The following is a 20,607-nucleotide window of genomic DNA, read 5'->3' as shown; positions in this document are numbered from 1 at the left end:
AAACTCTGCAGCAAGGATCCTAATGAGTGCGGAAGCATGAGCATATTACTCCAATTCTTAAATCTTTGCATTGGCTCCCGGTTTCTGCTAGGATTGAGTATAAAGTCGCTCTTCTTGCCCATCAATGCATATATGGCCATGCTCCACCTTATCTTAAGGAACTTCTAAGATTACAAAATTTACCTCGTTCCCTACGCTCAACTAATTTGAATTGTTTAGAGATTCCAAAAACTAGATTAAAAACAATGGGAGATGGGGCTTTTTGTGTTGCTGCCCCACATTTGTGGAATGCTTTGCCTGATAGTTTGAGGATTTTTCAGTCTACCGAAAATTTTAAAAAGGGATTGAAGACTTTTTTCTTTTTAGCAAATGTTTTTGAATTAAGTTATTTGTCTGTTTTTTTTATTGTAACTGTGTAGCACTTTGAGGTCTTATGATGGAAAGTGCATTATAAATAAAATGTATTATTATAAATCAAAAATAAAGGTAGTATTTTTAGATACAATTCGAAAATGGCCTCACACCATTATAGTTTCTCCTAAAGTGATACTAACATCTGTTTATTTATGTTTAAAAATATGTTATTACTTACCTGCTGTGCAGTGGTGCCAGCTCAGCTCCTACTCTTCTCGGGCCCTTTGCTGGCACTCCTGGCCCTTCCCTCCTGCCCCCAAAGCAAGCAGCTTGCTATGGGGGCACCCGAGCTGCTGCTCTGCGTACATTCAGACATGGAGCCATGGTTTGGCCCTGCTGCTTTTCTCACTGGCTCACTGACTTTGACAGTAGCAGGAACCAATGGCGATGAACTGCCATCTTAGCCAATGGGGAGTGAGAGTCCCCGGCAGCCGAGACACTTCTGCAAAATTGCTGGCTAGAGATGGAGCTCAGGTAAGTATTAGGAGGGCTACTGTACACTTTTTTTTTTTTTTTTTTAATCTTAATACATAGAATGCATTAAGATAAAAAACCTTCAGATTTTACAGCCATTTTAATTGTACCGTAAAAGGTATCCTTTATGTAATCTGTCTATAATAAAAAATGTTGCTGTCGATGGTGTATATCATTTTAAAATGTCTGAACATATATTTGTGAAAAACAATATGGACTTGAGTATTTTTTGTTTGTTTTTGGCACCCTCCATTAGGCATCTGCTGCCATTTGCATACCTTTTGACAAACCGACTCTTAATTTTAAATTTCAGCAAAAAACGTGCCATCTTACAGGTCAGTCTAGTTTAGGTTATTTTTTTGCATTTAGAAAGAGAACATGCTCTGCATTCACAGTGATTGCTAGCTACTGTTTACACATTAGTGTATGTACTTTAACAAATATCAATAACAACTTTTTTTTTTTTCTTCTCTATTTCAGGTGGTCATCTATGAATCAAATAAGCACATAGCATGGATCCTTTATATTTGAAGAGTTGGTCTCACTTTTCCAAAAGTGTTTCTTGGATGTGTGACCCACACCTTCTTTTACAATGATCCTTTGTTGGAGATGAGGCGGACTTTCTGAGAACTATATGAATCTGGTGTAAACGTTTAAATGTGCAAGCTCCCTAGAATGTATCTTACTAGCAGGAAGTTAAGAAGATGCCAGTTTCTTCAAGTAATGGCCACTTGTTTTGTGGTGTCTTTCATGCTGATGTGGGTTCAGGATGACAATGATATTGTAAACCACATAAAATCTTACTCATACCGATATTTTATAAACAGTTATGGTTTTGTGAATAGTAGCTTGAGTGTTTTGCAAAAGAAATCTGACGGCTCGAGGAACTTCAAGTACTTGATCAATAATAAAGACAAATGCCAGGAGAAGGATGTGCTGCTCCTGCTGTTTGTAAAGACTTCACCAGAGAACCGAAGACGGCGTGATGCAATTAGGTCCACCTGGGGCAATGAGGATTTCATACGTTTCCAGTATGCTGCCAACATCAAGGTCATGTTTGCTCTTGGCATAGATCAGGACCCTATAAAACGCAGTCTGCAACAGAAGCAGCTCGAAATGGAAAACAAAGTGTATCATGACTTGATACAGCAAGAGTTCCTGGACACGTTTCACAATTTAACTCTAAAGTTTCTCCTGCAGTTTGGATGGGTGAATACATACTGTCGCGATGCAAAGTTTATTATGACAGCAGATGATGACATCTTTGTTCATACCCCCAATTTGATTTCATACTTGAAGGATATGGATCTAATGGGTGTCCAAGATTTCTGGATTGGTAGAGTCCATCGTGGATCGCCTCCAATAAGGAACAAACATAGCAAGTATTATGTCCCATATGAAATGTATCAGTGGGCTGCTTATCCTGATTACACTGCAGGGGCTGCCTATGTTGTTTCTCGGGATGTGGCAGCCAAAGTGTATGAAGCATCACAGACATTAAATATCAGCTTATACATCGATGATGTTTTCATGGGAATCTGTGCCAATAAAATGGGGATTGTGCCTCAACATCACTTGTTCTTTTCAGGGGAAGGTAAGGCTCCCTATCACCAGTGCATCTATAACAGGATGATGACATCTCATGGACATGTAGATGATCTTCTTTATTTGTGGAAGCAAGCCACTGATCCAAAAGTGAAAGATTTAACATCTGGCTTCTGGGGAAACACCTATTGCAAGGTGGTTAACATTGTGCTTCTTTGCAAATTTCAATTTGATGGAACGTATCCATGTTCTGCTGCATGGTCCTAATAAATGTTCTGCATAAGTATTTGTGGTTAATTGGCCAATTCTGGTGCTAGACCAGAGAACTGCAAGTGAAATCGCTATATAGCTAAACAATCATTCTTTCTGTGGGCACTATTTTCAAAGAAAAACTGGGGCAAAGACAACTAAACGAATACATGTTTACATTCATAGTTTGCACTAGCACAAGAACATCCAGAATATGATTCCTACAGGGAACACCTACTTGCACAAGTTTTTGCATGTGTGTTGGATAAATGCAAACATTCAGTGCTGTGCTACTTTAAACGAAGGAAATTATTGTTTGCCCAACTAATAGGAAATAAAATTCATGTCTAAAAGTGTTAATTTGAAAGCCAGAGATCTAAGAGATTCTTAATATGTTTGGGTGCAAGTAAACCTGTGGCTTAGATTACATATGATATATCCAGTAAATAAACCAAAGTGCTGCATCTAATAGCTAGTTCATTTTTTACTTAATATTGCCAAAACCCATTCCTGCCTTAACATGGCAGTATCCTGGAAACTAAAATACTACTTCCAAGTAGAGTATGGTAAGATAGTTTCTCCTGTCATGATCCTATTGGAGGGCACCATCTTCTCTGATATAATTTTTCGTGTTAGGGCAGTTTCACACTGGCATGCTGAGAATGTCAGCGGTAAAGCAGCGATAGTTTTTGGGACGTTTTACAGTTTTTGGCCGCTAGCATGCTTTTAACCCCGACTAGCTGCCAAAGAAGGTGAGGTGAGCCAGAGCAGCAACATCAGTCTTAATCTGGTTATTCGGAGAACATTTGCATTTATTAAAGTGGAGCTCCACACAAAAGGGAAAGCTCCTCTTGTCTTCCCCCACCCCTCCGCTACCACACTTGGCACCTTTCGGCTGGGGGGGGGGGCGGACCTGGTTTTGACAGGTACCAGCTCCCACTTTCGGATGAGTTTGCCCATGGCAAACTCAGCTGAAAGTTCGGCCCCCCCCTCCTCCTTCCCCCACCCCTGGGTCATTCACAAAGCGCAGTGTGCATGTATAGTAAGGAACAGGCTGTGAAGATGGTGATGGCAGCACTCGAGAGCCTGCTGAAAAAACAGCTGAGGTGAGGACACAGCTGGATTTGTAGACAGGTAATTGTCCTAATATTAAAAGGTCAGCAGCTACAGTATTTGTAGCTGCTGACTTGAATTTTTTTTCTGAAGGAGCCTGGACCTCTGCTTTAAGAAAAATTAAAGTTGTCCAGTGAATGGTGCCTGTGACAGGTGAGCCACCTCTTGTGGTTACTATGCAGCAAGGCATCTGCTCGAAATTGGGGATTACATAGTAAGTGATTATTACAGTGATTCTCACATACTTACATTGGTCCAAGCTGGACCAATGTAATTGTACAATAAAATCCATACCGGGAGTTCAGCTTCAAGATTTGATAGGCTATATGAACTGTGAACAGCTGCCATCTAGCAGTTGGTATTTTGCTTACACCTTCATACTTTATAGCTGTGGACAAATTTCAATGGTCCTATAAATCTGCAACAACATCTGACTGAACAAGCTGTTTTATTCTGCTGAATGTTGTATGAAAAGCTAGTAAAATGCAAGTAAATAGAATTTCTTAAACACTGGCAGTGTTTTGACCTGAATTAAGTTAACCGAGATATAGTACCCAATTCCTTTGTCATGTTTTTTAATACCAAATGTTCATTTGAAGTTTGGAAATGTGTTGCTGTAAAAAATATAACAAGTCCTAATTTTCATATGGCATACAGCAATGTCTGCTATAGAAAATCCCTGCTTCTCATGTCTATCTGGCAGCTATTTGTGCATTGCATATATCACAGTCCTGCCCAGTTATGCACATAAGTGTATCTAAAATGTCCAGCAGGTGAGGTGGCAGACTGCAGCTATTCAGTTAGGACGAAAGAAAAAACACTTTTTTTTTTTTAAATGTATTTTTAGAATTACATCTGGGTCTTGTTAGTGTTATTCAAAAATAGTGGTACAGTAAATGCTGTAACTTATGACTGAAGATTTTGCTTTTGTCTTTTGGAGGCCACAATCATTTTGCATTAAACATTAGATTCAGTCCTTTCTCACATTGCTTGAGAACTATGCACGTTTCTTCCTTGGAGGCTTTCAACTTCATGGGGACATGAGGATTTACATGTGTTGGGCTGAGAAGCTTTTGTTCCCAAATGGGCATGTAGTGTATATTGGGTGCCGGGATATTGTGGAAAAGAAATGTATGTTCAGCACTAATCTGCAAGTCCCTCTAGCTCTACAGTGAGCTATTAAACAACAGTGATGCAAAACCAAGTCCAGCATGCTGGTTTTTAAACTTCTAATATCAAGCTTTAAGTAAAGATTTTATTTTTCTTAGAGACAGAAAATCGAATTAGTGCTCCAGCATTAATTAACCAGTACCACAGATTGCACACTGTCAAAGGACTGGGCATTTCGTTGCATTAATCGTGATGCGATGAGATGGTTTGTTAAAGCGTAGTTCCACCCAAAAGTGGAACTTCCGCTTTAAGGCCTCCTTCCCCGCTCCTGATGGTGAAATTGAGCTTTTGGGGGGGGGGGGGGTTACCTGATTTTGACAGGATCCAGCAGGCACTTCCATTCCGGTTGCCTTAGGCGATCGGAAGCAGCGGTTCCCCTTCCCCCTCCGTCCTGAAGTCTTCTGGGACACCATGACAGGTCCTAGAAGACTTCAGGGCCAATCACAGAGCGCGGCGCCACTCACACATGTGCATTGGGCACCTGGCTGTGAAGCCGCAAGCTGTCACAGCTGGGTGCCCATAGTACATATACCGGTGCCGCCGAGGGAGGAGAGAGAAGGAAAACTGCTGGGGAGTGAGTGCACCGCTGGACCGTGGGACAGGTAAGTGTGTGTTTATTAAAAGTCAACAGCTACATTTTTTGCAGCTGCTGACTTTTAATAAACTACGCAAATGACAAACTACGCTTTAACATCCAGCACAAGTTTTATGTTGGAGATATTACCACTTCTGTCTAGCCCATTGTTGCTTTTTTTTTTTTTTTTTTTTATATATATATATACTTTGTCAAGCACTGGTTAACTGTGCAATTTTATACATTTGCTATTTTGATAATTTTCTGCTCATAGGTAAAAAAAATTCTTTATTATGAATTACAGCGGGTCTGTTTTCCAAAAAAAAAAACATATATTTTTATACAAAATGGAACTGCTTATTTATTCTTGAAGCTATGAAGACATTGGATGTGAAAGTTGTCTGAGCTTTTAGAAGCAATGATACAGAGTTACCAAACTAGTTACTGTGCATTGGTGAGAGAACTTGCAAAGTCTTCTATGATCCATTCAGAATTTATTTACAGCCCAGAATTCTATAGGTATGTTGGGATTTAATCAACAGCTCAACATAAACATTGAGAATATATTTTGTGGGTTGAATATATTAGGTTGCTACAGTGGGAACAACAGTTAAAGGTGTTTATCGGCTGCCTGTAACAGCATTCAGGGTCTCCAGTCAAAGGGGTATGTGCAGCAAATAATTTGTAACTGTTTATTGGTATGTTTTTGTTATTTATATCAAGTTTACCTAAATGATTTAAGCTGGTTTTGTATTTACAAAGAACTGTTTTCAATAAATTGTCTGAATGTAAACTCGACTTCATAGTGTTAATATAAACTATATTAAAAAGATTTGTCATCTGTAAACATGCAAAGTGCTCATGGGTGTTTTTCAGTGTGCTTTTGTCACCTATTGCTTTTTAATTTGTTCAAGTGAAGGTGGAACAGAGCTGCAGTGACTACTGGTTGTACAAATGCTGCACTTGTAGTGTTTGATAAATGCTGACATGTCCATTGCTCCAGTGCAAAACAAGTGAGAAGAATCCCCCTTGAGGCAAATACCTGGCTGTGATGAAACTTCATTGTCTGTGGTCCATTAAACAATTCCAGCAGTATTAATATTCAGCCAGTGGACTGCAGTAAACTACTAATATATTTCTCCATCCATACGAGTCAGGTTGATTGAGAAATCCCCCTGTGGGGACATCGTATTCTGACTATGGCCCACTGCTGTGAAAATACACTGATCAGTGAGTGGTAGCAGCCGCTGATCGAGAGATTTTCAACATGTCTCTTTGACAGTAGTCAGTCTAGTGTTGACAGGGATGGCCACACGCTAAACAGACCAAATTTTGTTCAGTATATGACCAGCGTTAGGCAAACGCACGATGGATGTTCATTAAATAACTAACACTCATGCCTATGGATGCAGCATTACTGCTCTGCTGGGTGCAGTGTGATAAACCATTAAGTTACATAATAAGTAAATGCAATGTCTTACTGAGATTGATTGACTGCTGCTGCTATCTGTGTTCAGTTTAACATGGCAAAAAGAATGTATGGGTTTATAGTGCTTGTCAATATTTGAGAAGACTTGGCTTGCAGATGCACAAAAGAGTGTCCACAATACCATCCATAGAGCAGACTAGGACACTATATAGGTCAGTAATCTCTATGCTGCATGGGTAGATTTCCTGCACATGTGGAATGTGAATAGAAAGGACCCAAAAGCTGTTAGAGGAAAGCTTAGTATATTCTGCATTTTACGACACTTGCTTCCAGGCTGCTTTATGTACGCCTGAGGTGTGCACAGAACTTAAAACAAAAACAACTATATAAAACACAGTTTTTGTGTAATTACTGTCCTATCCTGCCCCTGCACCTTTTTCCAGTCTACATTTTTTGGCTAAATATATAGACTATGGTCATATCAACCTAGCCTCATCCTTACCACAGTATATTATAGCTTTACCATTCACCTTTTTGTATGTGCTTGAAGTCGCCATCTGGACGCATGTACATTTTAAGCTTCTATTTCTTTGTCAGAAAATGTTAAAATTGTTAGGAATGTTTTATGTTAACATTTGGTATTTGATACAAGGTGAAATAGGGAATTATGCTATTGCGAATGCTTCGCAAAAGTTTTTGATCTGATGCCAAAAATAGTTTGTAGCTTTTACCCAAGGTGAGTATTTTTTATTAATATAAACCAGTTTCAACCTAGCTTGATAAAAAATAAATGTATTTGAAAATTATACCATTCTCGCTCGGGTCGTTCACTTGTTCAGTGACATGAACAGTATCTTTGCCACTTTATTTTTATTTTATTTTTTTTCTATATACTTTGGCCCCAATTTAATTGGAGGTGTGGTCGATACCTATCTTGCTCTATGCTCCCAGGAGCAGTTCTGTAGGGGCATGTTATTGGTATCAAATCCTTTTGCGGGAGGGTGGCTTCTCCTGCCGCCACCTTTTTTTTTTTTTTTTTTTTTTTTTAATTATTTTTTTTGGTCCGGGGCCACCTTTGATGTATGCTGAGGGCCTCCCCCGGGTCCCCTCGGTGCCCACTTGCTATTTTAATTAAGCTGACAGTTAATATTTTACAGTCTGTGTAATACCATAGATGGATGCAGACCCGGTGTCGGGGTCGCCTCTGTGTTAGGACGATGGTCGCCACCCCCAGCTCCTTTTGGTTCTCCTGGCAGGTTCCCGGGTGAGGGGTTACTATAAGTGCCAAAGTCAATAGTTAATGTACTGTTTTATCTTTATTTTTTACTAGGTTATTAGATTATTAGTGCCAACTGTTCGTGTCTGACAATACAACACGCTTTGTGCTCTGTTTATTGACTATCATTGAGTATTCTAGTGCTTATATCTAATGTTTATTTCATTTTTACACTTTTTTTGATATGCCGAGTAGGCCTGGTGGACCACTGCGCCCCCATAGAGTCGGTACTTGCATGGGATTATGGTCCTGCCCAACCACTGATCTCCTGGTGGACCTACCAGTCCACGCTTAGTGGCAATGTTGCTACATTCAATATATTTTGTCCGAGTTCTTCTCTGCTTCTCTGTGCCTGTGCTTTCTGTCTCTCTTTACCATTCTTCTCAGGCCTACCTTGGCTATTCTATTCTTATTTCCTTTCTCCCTTTCCCAGAGTCCATAGGGGTTGCACACAGAGCCAATGACCAGCTTTCTTTTGCCTATTCAATATGACGCTGCACTGGTTGCAATTAAATGTACAGGGTATGAACTCACCGCGGAAACGTATCAAAGTGTTTAAATACCTTAGAAAACAACGCATTGACATCGCATGTCTGCAGGAAACTCGCTTTTCCTCTGCCTCATACCCTAAATACTTCGACTCCCAATATCGCCAAGTATTTCAGGCCAATGGCCCGACCAAGCAGCGGATCGCTTTTCGCAAGAAGTTTCCTTTCCGGTGCAACAAGCAGATAGCAGACCCGCAGGCAGATACTTCCTGCTTTTAGGCAATATTCAGGACACTGAGGTTACTATTTTGACTTAATATGCCCCCAATTCAAACCCGGGCCTCTTCCTGTCACATATCTGCACTCTGTTGGCATCGCACCAGAGAGGGACCCTATTGCTAGCAGGGGATTCCAATGTGGCCCTAAATCCAATATTAGATAAATACCCTTCTGAGAAGATGGCTATCTCTTCAGCTAAAATGTTTTCCCATTCTTTACGTTCCTATGATTTAGTAGACCTCTGGCGAGAATTGCATCCGTCGAGCAGAGATTATACGTATTATTCCCACCCGCATCACTCACATTCCAGAATAGATCATGTTATAATGTATAGAAAACGCCTCCTCCCTTTAGTGGAGTCTGTTTCTATCTTGGCAGCCCCCTGGACAGACCATGATCCCCTTTTAGTAGTCTGCCGGTCCTTAATGCGTAACCCACAACCTTCCCCTTGGGTCATGAACGACTTGTTGCTATCTCTGCGAGACATACAAGACAATTTAATAGAAGCATCAACTGAGAATTTCTGTCTTAATTCCACATCGGTTTCTTCCCCAGTGACTCTATGGGAAGCATACAAAGCCATACTAAGGAGCCACATTATCCAGTTAGCGTCAAAACGCAAGAAAGAAAGACAAAAATTGCAGACAACGTTGGAAGCCCACCTGGACTCCATTTCTGCTATTTTTAAGAAAACCCCATCCTATGCTAATCGTAAGCTCCTGGACCAGGCTCGTATGGAATTAGACATATGCCTAACTGACCAAGCTGAACGCACCTTGCGCTGGTCTTGCCAACGCTGGTACATTAGGGTGAATAAACCCACTGCGATGCTGGCCAGGAGATTACGCACATTTAACCCTAAACCGTCTCCCATAACCTTGTGCACCTGACATAATAAGCTCACGAGTAATCTGGTTCATATACTGGACGAATTCCGTCATAGACTTTCCATCCTATACTCCACCCAGGATCAGAGCGGGACTGAATTTCTCCAGCAAATTTCACTGCCTTCCTTAAGAGGCCCAGAAGGACCTTATGGACAGTGATATCCAAGAATCTGAGGTCAGACAATGCATTAAGGACTTAAAAATAGGGAAGCGTCCGGGCCCGGATGGCTTCACGGCCCTTTACTATAGGAAGTTAGTAGACGTGGTAGCAGCCCCTCTAAAGGCTATGTATAATTCCGTTAAGAATGGGCAGAACCGATCATCTGACTTGCTGACAGCCAACATAGTGATGTTACCGAAGCCTGACCGTGACCATACCTCCTGGACCATCCCTAATCAATATAGACATGAAAATTCTCACTAAATATTGGCTAAGTGTCTGAACTCATTCCTCCCCTGACTAATTAAAAAGGATCAAGTAGGTTTCGTTCCAATGAGGCAGCCTGGGGACACCATCCGGAGAATCATTCAATTGCAGCACATTGCCCATAGTCGATCTCTAGAATCCATGCTTTTGTCGCTGGATGTGGACAAGGCCTTCGATACATTATTCTGGCCGTAACTTATGACCATACTCCGCCGCTATGGCTTTGGAGCTTCGTTCTTGCGTTGGTTGGCAGGACTGTACAATGCCCCTCAAGCTAAAGTTAAATATTTTGGGTTTGAATCCCCCAAGTTCCCTATCCGAAGGGGCACTCATCAGGGCTGCCCACTCTTGCCCCTCTTATTTGTTCTGGCCATGGAGCATCTAGCAGAGTCGATCCGTTCACATCCAGACATCAAAGGCATTGAAGTGGCAGGTTTTTCACATAAAATTTTGCTATTCGCGGATGATATTCTGTTGACTATGACTTCACCCAGACTCTCCCTGCCTAGCATGTTGTCTCTCTTGGAGACTTTTGCATCTTTCGGGCCTACGAGTTAACTCTACCAAGTCCAAAGCAATATCCGTAAATCTCTCGCCTTTAGAATTATCCTCTATAAAAGAAAATTTCCCTTTTCAATGGCTTCCTTCATTACCCTATCTGGGAACTCGTATCACCCCTAGGTACGATGGTTTGTACCAGGCCAATTTTCCCTCTTTTCCGTAAGCTTGATACAGTGCTGTCCTCCTGGTCCCACTGCCCGATCTCCTGGTTTGGCAGGATTACAGCGGTCTGTATGACCTATCTTCCAAAGTTACTATACTTTTTTTAGGGTGCTACCCATTCCAGTTGCCTCCTACATACTGCAAATCCATCAGCGTAAACTATCCCTAAACCGTGTAGGTTTAGGAGATATTTATTGGACCTACAGGTAAGCCTTAATCTAGGCTTACATGTAGGTCAAAGTTGGTTGTAAGGGTTTACAACCACTTTAACTGCCAAATTTAAAAAAAATTAAAAAAAAAAAACCTGCCGGAGGACCGAGAAAAGCAAACTGTATTGTTCCTAGCAACAGACTGCCTTATATAGCGTCTTTGATTTTTGCCTGTAATACCACTTTAAGTGCCTCCAGAGCCTTACATATGATTTCTTTCAAGGTCTTTTAGAGATCATGAATTCAACAAAACATTAGTAATTTATGTAATTTTGGAATGTAAGGGTGTAGTTCTTGTGTCTGGGAGACAAAAAAAGTGCAGCTTTATATATAAAAGATGCTCACTGATAGTCTTATCTTTACATCAAACCCTAGCAAAGAACATGGCACATAAGTGAGACATTTGATAAATGGCTCACATCTGCGTTATCTTTGGTAAACATTTGATTTACCAGGCTAGCTAGGAAGCCAGGACTTCAGCCTTATTTAGAAGCGCTGTGATCACTGATGCACACATTAAAAATTCAAGGTGAATGGAAAAATGTTTCTACGTGTTTTGTAGTAACTATGGAAATGAATATGATGTACATTAAATATTACTGTCTTCCTTGATGAGCGTTGTCCTAAACACATGAGAATCAAAAAAATTAAAAATCAGATGTCTGCTACTATCAAAGATATGGTAGACCACACATTTTCTTGAAAGGTAAAATGTATAGATAATTTCAGAATAATGAAACAGTAACTGAATTGGCATGGATAGTCTTTGTTCTTGCATGGGGTGGTAAATATTGTGTGGTAAATATAATAAATTACTAACATTACACTAGCATGCAGAGCACCTGATTCTCCACTATGAATAGGCAACAGGTTCTCTGTGCTGTCAGAACTTATTTTTGTACTTAATAGAATATTATAAGTTTTTCTGAAAATGTGCAGCCCAGCCATTCTCCCTTTTTACAATGTACCTATGGATATTTTTTGATTTTTATTTGTGCCATTGACTTCAAGATAATCATACATTCACATGCTTCATTAGTATACAGCAGTCCATCTTTAGAAACCCTTTTACGCTTGTCAGTGATTTATAGATGACCTTTCTCAAAGTATGGGTACCATTAGTCTGTTTCCTGGGGACAGTCCTCTTTTTAGAGGGGTCTGCCCCCAGAAAACAAGCATCCCTAGAGTAATTTCTTACTGCCCCATGTCAGAGACATTGCTGGCGCCAGGCCCCTGAATCTTAGAGTGGGTGCCCCAAGTCCTGACACACTGATGTTAAGCTACAGTGCTGATGTCCAGTGTCCCCTGCACTCCATGTGTTTTTCACCATTGAGCACACATTCCTGACCCCTGTGCTCCTGTGCATTACACACTCCTGACTCCTCTGCCCTGTGTGTTAAATTTTCCCGATCCCTGCACCATTCAGTCCTGACCCATTTGTTTTTCATAATAAACTCCTAACCCCTTCAGTCTCTGTGTGATACTCGGGTTTTATTTACCCATACCCCTTGAAGACCTACCCACTGCAAACTTGCCACACCAACAATTAATTATTTTGCGCTATGCACACCACATAATTTTTCTGCTTGTGTTGCCAAAAGCATTTAGTTTTATACTTTCAGTGTCTTATTCCAAAAGTCTATGACCAATTGTTTCAGTATGTGTTAAAAATTTGTGTGGTTTGTAAGATGTCCACTGATTTTAGTTTTGAACACAAACACAAAAAAACACTTTAACACAAAGATAATTATAGACCAGTCTTGCAGAAGTCAAGGTGTTGATTTAATAAAACTTAAGCGTGCAAAATCTGGTGCAGTTCTGCCCAGAAACCAATTTGCTTCCAGGTTTTATTGTCAAAACTTCAGCTTGCTCAATTAAAGCGGAGGTCCACCCTAAAGTGGACCTTCCGCTCATCGGAACCCTCCCCCCCCCCTCCGGTGCCACAATCGGCACCTTTCAGGGGGGAGGGGGGTGTAGTTACCTGGATAATCCAGGTAACTGCACCCACTTCCGGGATAGCTCTCTGCGGAAAGGGGCGTAACTTACGCCCCTTTCCGCAAGTGCCCGCCCCTTCCCGCAAGTGCCCCGCTGCCTGCTGGGAAACACACAGATCCCAGAGACAGCGGGGAGCGTCCTTATTGCGCAGCGCGATTCGCGCATGCGCAGTAGGGAACCGGGAAATGAAGCCGAAAGGCTCCATTTCCTGATTCCCATACCCAAGATGGCGGCGGCAGGACCCGACAGGCGACCTAGAGATCGGCTTCGGGTGCCGACATCGCGGGCGCGCTGGACAGGTAAGTGTCACTATTTTAAAAGTCAGCAGCTGCAGTATTTGTAGCTGCTGGCTTTTAAAAAAAAAAAAAACGCGGAGTCCCGGTGAACTCCCGCTTTAAGTTAGAAGCTGATTGGCTACCATGCACAGCATCATCGGAATTTTGCAATCTTCAGTTTTAGTAAATCAACCCCTTAGTGTCTGGGTTATGTTCCTAGAATATAAGTATAGACCTTTTTATTTTTAGCCTGGTGGTAGCTAAATCATTGACATGGGCAAACATTTCTGGGAGCTAAGACTACAGCTGCACAAACTTTACTCTGCCTACTTTATAAACATACAAGTTATGGCATATTTAATGGTTGTCTAGATTGCAATTTTGGCTCAGCTGGTTGAGTGAAAAAAAAAAAAAAAATCCCCCATCCACACACGTTGTGGACAGGGGAATCCTTCCTACTGAGTTATTGTATTCTGACAGCGAGGAGAATATACTGATAAGTTCTGCTATGATAATGGGAGAAACGGGGTGGTTGCATAAGTCGATTGGCAGATTGACTTCTGTACAACCAGCATTACTATACATAAATCAAAATTCAGCAGGTCCCTGCTAAACTAGCCCAATTTTGATCCATGCATATCTGACTTTAGCTAGAATATTCAGGTGAGATCTTAAATTCCCTTCTTTCTTTCACCGACACAACGCAGGCCTGCCTTCACTCACAGTCGTAGAAACGGCTAGGTTTTTTCCCCCCACACAAGTAAGCAATTTTACTTATCTCATAAAATGTGATGAAATCAGCAGGAGCTCAAGACTTATCTAGACACATCTGATATGTCTGCGTTGTTGGTCACTATGTGCATTTAAACCATAAATTTACTTAATTAGAAAACAAATGAAAACACACACACGTTTTCCATTACATATGATACTTTATAACACTTGTATAGATGGTGCCCAAGATGGAATATGCTACAGCGCTTAATAACCTATCACAATTTCTTAAATATGAACAAGCTTTTTCATTTAAGGTGCATGAACTTATGGCAGACAGTCAGATGTTATCTTTTTCTTCAAGAGTATAGTTAACTGAGTTCTGTTCATATCTTTAAAAAAAAAAAAATGGAGCAAGGACAAGATTTTGCTCAGAGTGATATACTTGATTCCTTATTTAATTTTCCTAGGTATAAAACTGATTGGGCACCATGGGCAAAAACGTTTCCCCGGCCCTCTGTCACAACGAGGGCGGTTGGAGAGAGGCTGCGAGAGTGGAACACTTTACAAGTGCCACCCTAAAAAACAGGTGAAACGTGTACCATGTTCCCAAAGGTGAACGTATCCTTTAAAGCGGGAGTCCACCGGGACTCCGCGTTTTTTTTTTTTTAAAAAGCCAGCAGCTACAAATACTGCAGCTGCTGACTTTTAAAATAGTGACACTTACCTGTCCAGCGCGCCCGCGATGTCGGCACCCGAAGCCGACCTGTAGATCGTCACTCGGGTGCTGCCGCCGCCATCTTGGGTATGGGAATCAGGAAATGGAGCCTTTCGGCTTCATTTCCCGGTTCCCTACTGCGCATGCGCGAGTTGCGCTGCGCAATAAGGACGGTCCCCGCTGCCTCTGGGATCTGTGTGTTTCCCAGCAGGCAGCGGGGCACTTGCGGAAAGGGGCGTAATCTACGCCCCTTTCCGCAGAGAGCTATCCCGGAAGTGGATAATCCAGGTAACTGCACCCCCCTCCCCCCTGAAAGGTGCCAATTGTGGCGCCGGAGGGGGGGAGGATTCCGATGAGCGGAAGGTCCATTTTAGGGTGGACCTCCGCTTTAAGGTCATGTATGCTGGGTATAATAAAATATTCCAGCCCACCTAACGTCACACCCTTTTGGGTGTAATTAGATTTAAAATAAGAGAATTTCCCCATGTCTGCATATGAGGTCCACGGGTTATGGCTGAGCAGTTTCACTGGTCTCACTCTGCTACCTCAGAGGTGTATGATGTTCCCCATGTGGTGTCCATCTTTTTTACTGAATGGGACTTGGTCACCCTTGATCTGATATATAATAACGCAATTGATTGAGGAACGGAAATGCTTTCTTTGAGAACTACAAGCTGACAGCTGCTAAGGATGTTGGGACTTGTAGTTTTTCATTCACAGAGCACTGTGAATGAGTGATACGGCCGGGCTGCGTTTTTGAAAAAATTTGACAGTGAGCAGGGAGGATGATATCAGTAATATATAAGATAGTGAATAAGATATAAGAAAGTGGTAGTAAGACTGAAAAATTGAGGTTGTTCATACAACTATGACTAATATCTATTTCTGTGACTCCAACAAGACTAGTTAGTTTAGTAATTTTCCATCTTCGGGCATGTTTTTTTTTTTTTTTTTTTTTTTTTTTTGCTCTTGCATCTCAGTTTAATAAAATAACTGATAACTGTGCTGGATTTGTTGCAGTTGTTGTGTAACAAAGTTCAGGATTCATCGAACATCCTTGCGTGTAGAAGAGGCGCCAGCAAAAGCTAAGGACACAATCGATATAAACTACTTAAAGTGTGTAGATTCATTTACGCTGAAAACTATACAGGATGTGAATGATTAAAATGACACTTCTCCCCCCTGCTGGATATGTTGGCTTTGTGTTATGATTGCTCATTGTCTCTTACAGCTATAGGCCTAAATTTCAGTTTGGATTATTATTGGCCAGTGGTTACATTAAGGCCTTGGCCACGGCTGTATAAATGGGGCAACTAGTATGCAGGACCTTGCTACCAGCAAGATCCTGCCTAAAAAAAAAAGTGCTCTGTATGCATGTTACTTTTGAGCAATGTTTAAATTTGTACAGTACAAATTGCCCAGGTAATAAGACATACAGTGCATCTGGAAAGTATTCACAGCGCTTCACTTTTTCCACATTTTATGTTGTGGGCTTATTCCAAAATTGATAAAATTCCTTATTTTCCTCTAAATTCTACCAAACAATACCCCACAATGACAATGTGATAGACGTTTGTTTTGAAATCTTTGCAAATTGATTAAAAATAAAAGTGAAAAAAATAACATGAACATAAGTATTCACAGCTTTTACCATGACACTCAAAATTTAGCTCAGGCGCATCCTGTTTCCACAGATCATCCTTGAGATGTTTATACAACTTGATTAGAGTCCACCTGTGATAAATTCAGTTGATTGGATATGATTTGGAAAGGCATACGCCTGTCTCTATATAAGTTCCCACACTTAGCAGTGCATGTCAAAGCACAAACCAAGCCTTGAAGTCCAAGGAATTGTAGACCTGCGAGACAGGATTGTATGGAGGAATAGATCTGAGGAAAGTTACAGAAAAAAATCTTCATTATTGAAAGTCCTCGTGGCCTCCATTTTCCATAAATGGAAGGAGTTTGGAACAGGACTCTTCCTAAAGTGGGCCGCCCGGCCAAACAGCAAAGGCGGGAGAAGGACCAAGAACCTGATGGTCACTCTAACAGAGCTCCAGTGTTTCTCTGTGGAGAGAGGAGAACCTTCCAGAAGAACAACCATCTCTGAAGCACTCCACCAATCAGGCCTCTATTGTAGAGTGGCCAGACAGAATCCACTCCTCCGTAAAAGGCACATGGACAGTCAGCCTGCAGTTTGACAAAAGGCACCTGAAGGACTCTGACCATGCAAAACAAAATTCTCTGGTCTGATGAAACTAAGATTGCAACTCTTTGGCCTGAATGGCAAGCATCATGGCTGGAGGATTTCAGGCACAGCTCATCACTAGGGATGAGCTTGGTGTTCAAGTCGAATGCATGCTCGACTCAAACAGAGGCTGTTCGCCCGTTTGGCAAAGCCAGATCGCTGTGGGCCGTTCGCGCCATATTAGTGTGGCGTTCACAGCCCACAATGCACTGCGCTATTGCAGTGCATTGCTGGCTCATGATTGGCCAAGTGTGCACTGTGACCCCGCATGCTTGGCCAATCACAGCGCCGGAAGCGAGGAGAGCCATAATTGGCCACAGGAATTATAGCTCAGGGGGTTTAGTACACACCCTGCACTATATAAGGCTGCCAGTGCGGCGGCTTTGTGTAGTGTGTTGCAGTGTTCAGGGAGAGAGCAGGATAGGCAGAGGCAGTGTGTTCTTTTCTTGTGAACCTAACGCTGTTAAAGTGGGTGTTATGTGCCTCCAGCACAGTATACACCTGAAGATACCCCTTATTGCTGGTGTTCTGTTTCTGTAACACAGGCAGGCAGCTGCAGTAATTAGTCAGTGTACTGTGTCATCTGCTCAGTGTGCACCTAAAGCTACCCAATTGCTGGTTTTCCCATCTCCCTGCAGGCCATTACTATGTCTGGAAGGCCAACAAGGAGAGGCAGACCGTCACAAACCAATAAAAGAAGGCAAGCAGGCTCTGTGGCTAGAGCCAACAGTGCTGGTCATGGACGTGGTGCATCGTCATCAGCACGTGGCCATGGGACACATTTGTCCTTATTTTCGGCAGCTGGACGTGTTAAGCCGCATCATGCCGAAGACTTGGTAGAGTGGATGACCATCCCTCCTCATCCTCTCACCCAGGCTCAGGGTACTAGCAAAGCAGCTGCCAACACATCCTCTTCCCTCATCTCAATGTCATCAGTTATTCTTTCCCTGGACCCACCATGTCCTCCTGCAGAGTCCCCCAAACTGTTTCAGCACAGTGTTTGGTACATGCTCCAGGAGGATGCCCAGCGTTTTGAAGGCTCTGATGATGATACCCAGCTAGAGGAAGGCAGTAGCATGAACGCAGAGAGAGGGGATGCTCAAGAAGGACAGCAATCTGGCAGTCATGTTTCACCAGCTGCAGCATAATGCCAGGTTTGCTCCAGTGATGAAGAGGGAGGGGATGATGAGGTCACTGACTCCACATGGGTGCCTGATAGGATAGAGGAGGAGGAGGCGCATCTCCAACGAGGCAGGATGCCCTCCGGGGGCCAGCTTAGGGGCAGCACACCGAATGAATCACACCGCAAAGCTCCGTCTGTGCAGGGCGCTGCCTCTGCGCATTATTCCAAAAGTTCTTTGGTGTGGGCCTTTTTTGAAGACAAGTGCATCGGATCACACCGCTGCTATCTGCAACACATGTCTCAAGCGTATCTCGCGTGGCCAAAACATCAGCCGCTTGGGCACCACAAGCGTACCTTAAAGACCCACACCAAAGAACAAAGCGGACCTCTCCTTGCTCCTCATCAGCTGGGATCTCCAACCCCACTAGACCTTCAGTCCTCTCTGAAACATGCACTGAGAGGAATGAAGGTGTAGAATTAGGTGCGTCACAGCCAAGTACTTGCGGACACTCTGCTAGCAGTACACCGACTTCCGATTGTACCAGGCAAATTTCCCTGCCCCAGCTGCTGGACAGTCGAAAGAAGTTCACTCCCAGCCATCCACATGCCCAGCGGTTGAATGCTAGCTTGGCTAAATTGCTAGCACTTCAGCTGCTGCCTTTTCAGTTGGTAGACTCTGCCCCCTTCTGTAAGTTTGTGCAATGTGCGGTTCCTCAGTGGCAGATCCCCAAACGTTACTTTTTCTCACGGAAGGTGATTCTGGCTCTCTACCGGCATGTGGAAGGCAATGTCCGTGCCTTGCTGGACAGGGCGGTCAGCGGTAAGGTGCATATTACCTCTGACTCATGGTCCAGCAGGCATGGACAGGTACATTACCCATCTTTCATAGCCCATTGGGTCACTCTTCTGGCAGCTGGGAAGGATGCAGGACAAGGTGCAGTAGTGTTGGAGGTTGTTCCACCACCCCGCCTCCAAAATGCTACTACTGGTTGTGGCACACCTCTCTCCTCCACCCCCTCTTCTTTTTCCATGGCCTCTTCCAGTGCTTTGTCTTTGAAACCAGTGGTGCTCCGTAGGCATTCAAGGGGCTGCGCAAGTACGCAGGCAAAAAGATGCCATGCCGTGCTTGCGCTGGTTTGTTTGGGGGACAGGAGCCACACTGGGGCAGATATTTTGTCAGCTCTGCAGGGGCAGGCCGGGAGGTGGTTGACGCCACGCCAGCTTAAGCCAGGAATGGTGGTTTGCGGCAATGGTACCAACCTCCTCTCCGCCCTCCGATAGGGACAACTGATCCATGTGCCCTGTGTGGCTCATGTCCTTAACCTGGTGGTGCAGCGGTTCTTGCGCAGGTACCCGGGCTTATAGGATGTCCTGACACAGGCCAGGAAAGTCTGTGTGCATTTCCACTGATCATTTAATACCAGTGCTCGGCTGGCTGAGCTCCAAAAGGAGTTGAAACTGCCCAAGAACCGCCTTATATGTGACATGCCCACCAGGTGGAACTCAACGTTGGCCATGCTGCAGCGGCTGCACACGCAGCAGAGGGCCATTCATGAGTACCTGTGCAACTACAGCACCAGGGGAGCTCGTTTTTTTTTTTTCCCCAGGCCAGTGGGGCATGATCAGGGATGCATGCACTGTCCTGTCACCATTTGAGGAGGCCACGAGGATGGTGAGTAGTGACAGTGCATGCATCAGTGACACTGTACCTCTTGTCCACCTGTTGGAGCATACTCTGCATGGAATAATGGACAGGGCACTTGAGGCAGAACAGAGGCAGTAAGAGGAGGACTTCCTTGCCTCTCAAGGCCCCCTTTATCCAGGCAGTGTTCCTGCTGTCCCTGCCATCACACAGGAGGAGGAGGCTTGTGTCAGCATGGAGGTAGAGCCTGGCACTCAGCAGCAGTCTTTTAAGGATGATTTAGTCCCAAGAAACTCGTGGACTTGTTTGTGGCTGGGAGGAGGTGGCTGCGGATCATGTCCTTCTACACCTTAGGCCCACATTTCTGCAGAGCATATAGGACAGGCCCCTACTTTCAAACATCCAACTTACAAATGTCTCCTACTTGCAAACGGAAGGAGACAACAGGAAGTGAGATGAAAAAAAGATGGACGCCCAAAAAAAATTATACAGGGGTGATAACCCTTCTCTATGTTTTCCAAAAAGCTTAAAAATAGTTTTTTTTGACTGGAGCTACCCTTTAAAAATGTACCACTTCAAAATTACAAACAGATTCTACTTAACACAACAAACCTACACAGTCCCTGTCTGGTTTG

The 20,607-nt window shown here is 43.1% G+C and overlaps 2 protein-coding genes across 7 annotated transcripts in view; one reads left to right on the top strand and one right to left on the bottom strand.

The window, feature by feature from the left end:
• Nucleotides 1-6,332, top strand: part of B3GNT5 (UDP-GlcNAc:betaGal beta-1,3-N-acetylglucosaminyltransferase 5) — a 65,534-nt gene extending 59,202 nt beyond the window's left edge. For both annotated transcript variants that reach the window (XM_077487890.1, XM_077487891.1), the window contains exon 2: nucleotides 1,369-6,332. In XM_077487890.1, coding sequence (XP_077344016.1) covers nucleotides 1,546-2,700 — 1,155 coding nt within the window. In that variant the 5' untranslated portion in view covers nucleotides 1,369-1,545 and the 3' untranslated portion in view covers nucleotides 2,701-6,332. The remainder of the gene's footprint in view (nucleotides 1-1,368) is intronic.
• MCF2L2 (MCF.2 cell line derived transforming sequence-like 2) overlaps nucleotides 1-20,607 on the bottom strand; it is a 493,994-nt gene that overhangs the window by 261,621 nt on the left and 211,766 nt on the right. The gene's annotated exons all lie outside the window — the stretch shown is intronic.

This window comes from Lithobates pipiens, unplaced genomic scaffold (genome assembly GCF_037356315.1).
Source record: "Lithobates pipiens isolate NorthernLeopardFrog02 unplaced genomic scaffold, aLitPip1_a1.2 Scaffold_18, whole genome shotgun sequence".
Classification (NCBI taxonomy): Eukaryota; Metazoa; Chordata; class Amphibia; order Anura; family Ranidae; genus Lithobates; species Lithobates pipiens.
This window is presented reverse-complemented; position numbering and strand designations above follow the sequence as displayed.